The sequence below is a fragment of the Chiloscyllium plagiosum genome, unplaced genomic scaffold, assembly GCF_037043375.1.
Source record: "Chiloscyllium plagiosum isolate Xiang-an unplaced genomic scaffold, Cpla_swu_hap1 HiC_scaffold_35, whole genome shotgun sequence".
Classification (NCBI taxonomy): Eukaryota; Metazoa; Chordata; class Chondrichthyes; order Orectolobiformes; family Hemiscylliidae; genus Chiloscyllium; species Chiloscyllium plagiosum.
In genome coordinates this window covers 60,196,542-60,205,806 of record NW_028270173.1, presented here as the reverse complement: position 1 = coordinate 60,205,806, position 9,265 = coordinate 60,196,542, and the positions used below count along the sequence as shown (strand labels likewise).

Here is a 9,265-nt window from a genome sequence, read left to right as displayed (position 1 = left end):
GATCCTTAATCCATGTCAGTAAATTATCTTTTATGTGTTTTAATTTTGCTCACCAACCTCCTGTGCAGGCTTCATCAAAAGCCTTCTGAAAATCTAAATATATCATGTCCATTGATTCCCTTTTATTAATTCTGTTAATAAAGTCTTCAAAAAAACTCCAACAGGTTTGTCAAAAGTCATTTCCCATTCACAAATCTAAGCTGACAATACTCAATTAGATCATTCTTATCTAAGTGTTCATTTATCACATGGTTTTAATAGATTCTAGTGTTCTTGTTCCCACTACTGATGTAAGGCTAACAGGTCATAGTTTCCAGTTTTCTTTCTTGTCCCCTTCTTAAACTTAGACGCAATATTTGCTATCTTCCAATCTGCAGAACCATTCCAGAATTTTGGAAGACAATCACCAATGCACTCACTATCGCAATTTGTTACGATTGGACAAGTCGGATCTCAGGATGAAATCTGATAAGGCAGATAATGGGATTCATTAAAATTCCAGCTAATGTGGTGGTAAGTCACTAAAATATAGTCACATGAGACTGCAAAGTTTATTTAACAAAACAGAAGATTATTACATAAAAGACTAGAACAAAACTAAACAAACCAAGCTATATGTAGAAGATAATTAGAAAAAAATTTAAATGCACTGCTACACAAAGTTTACAGAGGTAGAAGACAGAGGCTGGTGGTGGAGGGTTGCTTTTCAGACTGGAGGCCTGTAACCAGTGGAGTGTCACAAGGATCGGTGCTGGGTCCACTACTTTTCATCATTTATATAAATGATTTGGATATGAGCATAGGAGGTATGGTTAGTAAGTTTGCACTAAAATTGAATGCATAGTGGACAGCGATGAAGGTTACCTTAGAGTACAAAGGGATTTGATCAGATGGGCCAATGGGCCTAGGAGTGGCAGATGGAGTTTAACTTAGATAAATGTGAGGTTGTGTCGCATAATCTTACCAGACCATAGAGGCTACTCTCTCATGAGAGAAAAGTGACTGGTGGTGATTTAACATGACCTCCACCAGACCTCAGGTGAGGGAAGAGGTTGAGAAGGAGAGTCTTTCATAATAACCTCAGACCAGTGATGGGAATTGAACCCACGCTGTTGGCATCACACTGCTCTGTAAGCCAAAAATCTGGCCAACTGAGCTAAACTGATTCCCAAATGTGATATGCTGCATTTTGGAAAGGCAAATCAGGGCAGGACTTATACACTTAATGGTAAGGTCCTGAGTGGTGTTGCTAAACATAGAGATCTTGGAATGCAGGTTCATAGTTCCTTGAAAGTGGAGCCGCAGGTAGACAGGATAGTGAAGAAGGTGTTTGGTACATTTGCCTTTTTTGGTTACAGCCTTGAGTATAGGAATTGGGAGGTCATGGGACAAGATTGGTATGTGAGCTGCGAGAGGAAGTAGTGGAGGCTGGTACAATTACAACATTTAATACACATCTAGATGGGTACACGAATAGGAAGGGATATGGGCCAAATGCTGGCAAGTGGGACTAAATTAATTTACGTCTAAATTAATTAATTCTGGTCAGCATGGATAAGTTGGACTAAAGCATCTGTTTTGGTGCTGTGCAGCTCTGTGACACAATTTAATTTCCAATACCATCAATCCAAGTCCAGAGCATTCTGTATAAAATCTTTAGGCCTTACTTAATTGATTGTCCCAGCTTCCTTCCTGTGGATTGTTGAATCTTCTTATATGAATACTCATTGAATTGAGAGCTTGAACTTTCTAAGTGTCTAACTTACACATCTGGTTTGGAAGGTGCACAAACGACACTGTTGAACTGATATGATTGTATTTTTCTTGAACTGTTCTAAACTCCTTTAAAGAGAGAAACCACAATTGCTTCTGACCCCACAAACTGCTACAAAGGAAAACTTTCACTTGCTGGTATTGAAAACTAAAATCAATCCATGACTTCACCTAATGAAGGATCAGCTTCAGAAGATTTCAAATAAACCTGTTGAACTGTAACCTGGTGTCATGTGACTTCGACTTCATCCATCCTCATCCAACACTGGCACCTCCACGTCTTGATTTTTCTGAACTGACAATAAGCAAATTTTAAACATTTATCTAGCTGTCACAAACCAATGGCCTTCAATGTTATCCACTTGTCATAAACCATCACAGCATTAACAGTTTTCCATTAAAAAATTGTAGGTGTCTATAGCCATATGGTTTCTGAGCAAGGATATTGAACTTAATTTTATTTAAAAGAAACTTTGGTAGAAAAGACCCACATTCATCTCTGCTTCTTTGTAAACTTTAGCATCCAAACACGATATTAAAATGTACACGAAGTGTTTCAACTGAACAAAATAGGTGGTCGCCATTTCCTGGTTCATTTCACATGGGAGTGACCTGACCAATCAGAATCAACATGTTTTGAAATTAAAATAAAGCCTGGCAGTTAATTGTCAACCAGCATTAATGGGTGCACACTCGGTGGCAATGTCTGCCAAGTGAGTACATTTGCCAAACAATAAACACTCTCCTCTCGTGCAGTATCAATTTTCGTTTTCCCCTTGAACTGATATTCTTCAGAATTAACCTGATAAGTGCAAGAAGAAAAGCTTCCACAAAATATCTTTTCAGCAATATTAATATTTACATAAGTTAGACATCTTTCTTCATAATAGCTACCGTTTTCAACATTCTGGAATTAGACGATAAGGTCCTGGTAACTTATCATTAATTTGTCCAGTAAAGACTTATTGCAAATTCTAATTTCATTCAATTCCATATTCTTCCTTGACTCTAATGCTGGGAGGTTTCTAAGATCTTCCTCAGTGAAGACAGACACAAAGTAATCATGTAATCAACCAGGAAACACACTGACTATGTAAATGCCTTTCACACATTTTGCACATGACTGATTTCTCATCAGTGTGGATTCTTCAGGATTCTGATGCTTCAGGAGATGGGAATTTGCATTAAAGCTTTTCACAAGCATTGCATTTGAAAGGTTTCTCTCCTGAGTGAAACTTTTGATGTCTCAGGATAGTTAATGAACCATAGAATTTTACTTTACAAAAGGAGGCCATTTGATCCATTGTATCTGTTCTAGCTCCCAAAAACGTAATTGCAAATCTTGCAGTTGAAAGCTTTCTCCCATTTATAGATCCTCTATTGGAGCAGGAGCTAAGATGGCATTAAGAAGGATTTGGTGCACACATTACACAACAATAATGTGGTATTTGCAGAGTATCATGACTGTCTGAAGGTTTTGTTACACGTCAAACCTGAAGAGTTTCTGCACTGTGTGAATCTTCTGGTTTATCAGGAGGCATATAGACATCTTAAAAGCTTGATTCCAAACTTCACTTTGATGGGTCTCTCCCCTGTAGATTGCCTGGTGGTGCAACAGGCTTCTTAAATCTGCCAAGCTTTTATCTCAATACCTCATACTTATCTAGTTTCTCCCTTGTATGGATGTGTTCGAGTGTTTACAGATTTATTCAATGCACAAATGATATATCTCAAGACTCAGATGACTAGCTTCTCTCCTTCGTGGAAATGTTGATGTGCACAAAGGTTTGTTAAATGTGACAAGGAATTGTCACATATCTCACATATTCTCTCTATGTGAATCATGTGCAGTATCAGGAATCTTGACGATGTCACAAAAGCTTTGTTGAAACCTTGGACGTGAAGACTTTCTTTCCAGCGTGGATCTTCTGATAGACCTCAATAACCACCGAATGCTTTGTCACATACCTCTCATTTGAAGGGTTTTTCCCCTTCATGAATCCTTTGGTGTCTCAAGAAAGTACAAGAGTTAGTGAAAGTCTTCTCACAAACCTCACATCTGAATGGTCTCTCCCCTGTGTGCAAACGCTGGTGTCTCCTGAGTTTAGATGACTGTGAGAATGATTTGTCACACATTTTGCAATTGTATGGTTTCTCCCCAGTGTGAATGCGTCGATGCACGCGGAGGGTCGATGAGTCTGAGAATGATTTGTCGCATACCTTGCATGTGTACGGTTTCTCTCCAGTGTGAATGCGTTGGTGGGTGAGGAGGGTTGACGACCGTGAAAATGACTTATTACACAAGCTGCATGTGAATGGTTTGTCCCCTGTGTGTATGCGTTGGTGATTGAGGAGACGGGATGAGCGTGAGAATGACTTGTTACACACCTCATAAGTGAATGGTTTTTCCCCGGTGTGAATGCGTTGGTGGAGGCGGAGGTGTGATGAATGCGAGAATGATTTGTCACAGAACTCGCATGTGAATGGTTTCTCCCCAGTGTGAATGCGTTGGTGTGTACGGAGGTTAGACGACTGAGTGAATGATTTGTCACAGAACTCACACTTGAATGGTTTCTCCCCAGTGTGAAAGCGTTGGTGCAAGCGGAGGTGTGATGAACGCGAGAATGATTTGTCACATAACTCACACGTGAATGGCTTCTCCCCTGTGTGAATACGTTGGTGGAGGCTGAAGTTTGATAAACGTGAGAATGATTTGTCACAGAACTTGCATGTGAACGGTTTCTCCCCAGTGTGAACACGTTGGTGTACACAAAGTTGAGATGAGTGTAAAAATGATTTGTCACACACCTCATACCTGAAGGGTTTCTCTCCTGTGTGAATGCGTTGGTGAGTCAGGAGGATTGTAGATGTCGCAAAAGCTCTTTCACAAACTTCACATTTGAAAGGTTTCTCCTCTTGATGAACATATCGATGTGTGCGGAGTTGTGATGACTGCGAGAATGATTTATCACACACCTCACAGCGGAAGGGTTTCTCTCCTGTGTGAAGACGTTGGTGAGTCAGGAGAGTTAGATTAGATTAGATTACTTACAGTGTGGAAACAGGCCCTTCGGCCCAACAAGTCCACACCGACCCGCCGAAGCGCAACCCACCCATACCCCTACATTTACCCCTTACCTAACACTACGGGCAATTTAGCATGGCCAATTCACCTGACCTGCACATCTTCGGACTGTGGGAGGAAACAGGAGCACCCGGAGGAAACCCACGCAGACACGGGGAGAACGTGCAAACTCCACACAGTCAGTCGCCGGAGGCGGGAATTGAACCCGCCTATGGGGTTATGAGGCAGCAGTGCTAACCACTGTGCCACCGTGCCGCCCACTGTTGTAGATGTTGTGAAAGCTTTATCTCAAACTTCACACCTGAATGGTTTCTCCCCTGTATGAATATATCGATGTGTGCGGAGGTGCGATGACTGCGAAAATGATTTGTTGCAAACTTCACAATGGAATGGCTTCTCCAGGCTGTGGATACTTCGGTGTTGCATGAGCATTGAAAACTGCATGAAATCTTGGTCGCACACCTCACACTTGAAAAGTTTCTCTTCCATGAGTGTGTTCAGCAGATGCACTTTGGGCGTGAGGAGATCTTTTGAGCTCATGGAGTACTCTTCACACACCTCAAACTTGAACAGCCTCTCCCCTGTAGGAATGAGTCAGTGGTTCATGAGGCTCGATGAATGATTGAAGCTCTCACCACACTTGGAGCCACTCACACTTCTTCTCAGCCTCACCCTGACCGATCACCCACAGCCGAACCTTGAGAAAGGTTGGTTCTGATGGAAGCTCCACACCACTGACCAGTTTCAGATCTGATGATATGTCAAAGCTTCTCTGATTCAACCAATTTCCAGACAATGGTTTCACTGCCCAACCTTCTCTGCGTTAAGCAATGCTGCGAAGGGACGGGATATCTTCCCACAGTTGTGTAGTTATTCCGAGAGTGATGGTCAGGATCCATTTGCAGTGTCTACATTTATGTTGCCTGGTCTATTACAGTGCATTCCTTCTGTAAAATAGGAAAAATAAACATGAAGCCCAACTTTCCCAGTTTTAGGTGTACAACATGTCCAGAGCTCTCCATCGTGACAATGTGCAGCCTCTCCCTCTGCACTAACATACAATCAAGTCAAAGAGGCTGGCAGTCTGTACTTCAATGCTAAAGTCAATGACATTCACTTAGCAAGAAATGTGAATTGAAGACAGGCTGGGAGCATATAAATTAATGCAAAGTGAGTGAAGGCTAAGAAAGCAAGCTAAGGACCATTACAGGAACCATGTTTCAATGTATAAAATAGCTTAGCAGAAAAATATAAATCATAGGTGTCCATGAGATCCAAAGAAAAAAACTGATGATTAAAGAGCTAAAATGCATTGGCCCGTGAGCAGGTGTGATGCTGGTGATTTGAAGACACTGACGTATGTGGACAAGCGATCATGATGTTGGTGGCCATGGAACATACAGGGGCATTGCTGCAAAGAAACATTTGGTGATGCCTGGGGCAGGCATTCAGCAAGTTGCAGGAACCAGGCAGCGTTCTCTCCAAGTTGGGTGACTGTTGGGAAGCTCCACGCACTTTGGTTGTTGCTGACGAATAGTTTCAACTTCAAGAAAACTCTGTTCTGTACAGACCTTGAAAGTCCTTGCATCAGCAAAACAAATTACAGGGAACTTGCCGCCAGATACCTACTCCAACTTACATAGAGTCATAGAGATGTACAGCATGGAAACAGACCCTTCGGTCCTACCCGTCCATGACGACCAAATATCCCAACCCAATCTAGTCCCACCTGCCAGCACCCGGCCCATATCCCTACAAACCTTTCCTATTCATATACCCATCCAAATGCCACTTCAATGTTGCAATTGTACCAGCCTCCACCACTTCCTCTGGCAGCTCATTCCACCCTCTGCGTGAAAAAGTTGCCCCTTAGGTGTCTTTTATATCTTTCCCCTCTCACCCTAAACCTATGCCCTCTTGTTCTGGACTCCCCGACCCCAGGGAAAGACTTTGTCTATTTATCCTATCCATGCCCCTCATAATTTTGTAAACCAGATAAGGTCATCCCTTAGCCTCCAAAGCTCCAGGGAAAACAGCCCCAGCCTGTTCAGCCTTTCCCTGTAGCTCAAATACTCCTACCCTGGCAACATCCTTGTAAACCTTTTCTGAGCCCTTTCAAATTTCACAACATCTTTCCGATAGGAAGGAGACCAGAACTACACGCAATATTCCAACAGTGGCCTAACCAGTGTCCTGTACAGCCACAACATGACCTCCCAACCCCTGTACTTAATAGCTTGACCAATAAAGGAAAGCATACCAAATGCCTTCTTCACTATCCTATCTACCTGCGATTCCACTTTCAAGGAGCTATGAAACTGCACTCCAAGGTCTCTTTGTTCAGCAACTCACATTACCATTAAGTTTTCAAGTCCTGCTAAGATTTGCTTTTCCAAAATGCAGCACCTGCATTTATCTGAATTAAACTCCATCTGCCACTTCTTAGCCCATTGGCCCATCTGATCAAGATCCTGTTGAAATCTAAGGTAACCCTCTGAACTGTCCACTGCACCTCCAATTTTGGTGTCATCTGCAAACTTACTAACTGTACCTTTTATGCTAGCATCCAAATCATTTATGTAAATTACAAAAAGTAGAGGACCCAGCACCAATTCTTTGGTCCAGCACTCCATTAGACACAGGCCTCCAGTCTGAAAAACAATCTTCCACCACCACCCTCTGTCTTCTACCTTTGAGCAAGTTCCGAATCCAAATGGCTAGTTCTCCCTGTATTCCATGAGATCTAACCTTGCTAATCAGTCTCCCATGGGGAACCTTGTCAAATGCCTTACTGAAGTCCACATAGATCACATCTACTGCTCTGCCCTCATCAATCCTCTGTGTTACTTCTTCAAAAAACTCTATCAAGTTTGTGAGACATGATTTCCCATGCACAAAGCCATGTTGACTATCCCGAATCAGTCCTTGCCTTTCCAAATACATGTACATCCTGTCCCTCAGGATTCCCTCCAACAACTTGCCCACCACCGAGGTCAGGTTCACCGGTCTATAGTTCCCTGGCTTGTCCTTACCGCCCTTCTTAAACAGTGGCACCATGTTTGCCAACCTCCAGTCTTCCGGCACCTCACTTGTGACTATCGATGATACAAATTTATCAGCAAGAGGCCCAGCAATCACTTCTCTAGCTTCCCACAGAGCTCTTGGGTACACATGATCAGGTCCCTGGGATTTATCCACCTTTACCCGTTTCAAGACATCCAGCACTTCCTCCTCTGTAATCTGGACATTTTGCAAGATGTCACCATTATTTCCCTACAGTCTATATCTTCCATGTCCTTTTCCACAGTAAATATTGATGCAAAAAACTCATTTAGTATCTCCCCCATTTTCTGTGGCACCACACAAAGGCCGCCTTGCTGACCTTTGAGGGGCCCTATTCTCTCCCTAGTTACCCTTTTGTCCTTAATGTATTTGTAAAAACCCTTTGGATCCTCCTTAATTGTATTTGCCAAAGCTATCTCATGTCCCCTTTTTGCCCTCCTGATTTCCTTTTTAAGTATACTCCTACTTCCTTTATATTCTTCTCAGGATTCACTCGATCTATCCTGTCTATACCTTACATACGTTTCCTTCTTTTTCTTAACCAAACCCTCAATTTCTTTAGTCATCCAACATTCACTATACATACCAGCCTTTCCTTTCACCCTGACAGGAATATACTTTTTCTGGATTCTCGATTCTCGTTATCTCATTTCTGAAGGCTTCCCATTTTCCAGCTGTCCCTTTACCTGCGAACATCTGCCTCCAATCTGCTTTCAACAGTTCTTGCCTAATACCGTCAAAATTGGCCTTTCTCCAATTTAGAACTTCAACTTTTAGATCTGGTCTATCCTTTTGCATCACTATTTTAAAATGAATAGAATTATGGTCGCTGGCCACAAAGTGCTCCCCTACTGACATCTCAGTCACCTGCCCTGCCTTATTTCCCAAGAGTACGTAAAGTTTTGCACCTTCTCTAGTAGGTACATCCACATACTGAATCAGAAAATTGCCTTGCACGCACTTAACAAATTCCTCTCCATCTAAACCTTTAACACTATGGCAGTTCCTGTCGATGTTTGGAAAGTTAAAACCCCTGCCATAACTACCCTATTATTCTTACAGATAGCTGAGATCTTCTTATAAATTTGTTTCTCAATTTCCCTCTGACTATTGGGGGGGTCTATAATACAATCCCAATAAGGTGATCATCCCTTTCTTATATCTCAGTTCCACCCAAATAACCTCCCTGGATGTATTTCCGGGAATATCCTCCCTCAGCACAGCTGTAATGCTATCCTTTATCAAAAATGCCACTCCCCTCCTCTCTTGCCTTCCCTTTCTGTAGCATTTGTATCCTGGAACATTAAGCTGCCAGTCTTGCCCATCCCTGAGCCACGTTTCTGT

General features: G+C 42.3%; 2 protein-coding genes across 3 annotated transcripts in view; both read right to left on the bottom strand.

The window, feature by feature from the left end:
• Positions 1–9,265, bottom strand: part of LOC148141018 (uncharacterized) — a 28,364-nt gene that overhangs the window by 18,298 nt on the left and 801 nt on the right. The window contains exon 2 of one of the 2 annotated variants that reach the window (XR_015752918.1): positions 5,397–5,805. The exons of the other annotated variant lie outside the window; for it this stretch is intronic. The gene's annotated coding sequence lies outside the window, so the exon portion shown is untranslated. Of the gene's footprint in view, positions 1–5,396; positions 5,806–9,265 lie in introns of those variants that run through there. 2 annotated transcript variants of the gene reach the window in all.
• LOC148141019 (uncharacterized) lies at positions 533–5,346 on the bottom strand (the record flags this gene model as incomplete). Its single annotated transcript, XM_087979056.1, has 2 exons — positions 533–4,772; positions 5,160–5,346. Coding segments are annotated over 2 exons (1,215 nt in total), but the record flags the coding sequence as incomplete, so codon positions are not given.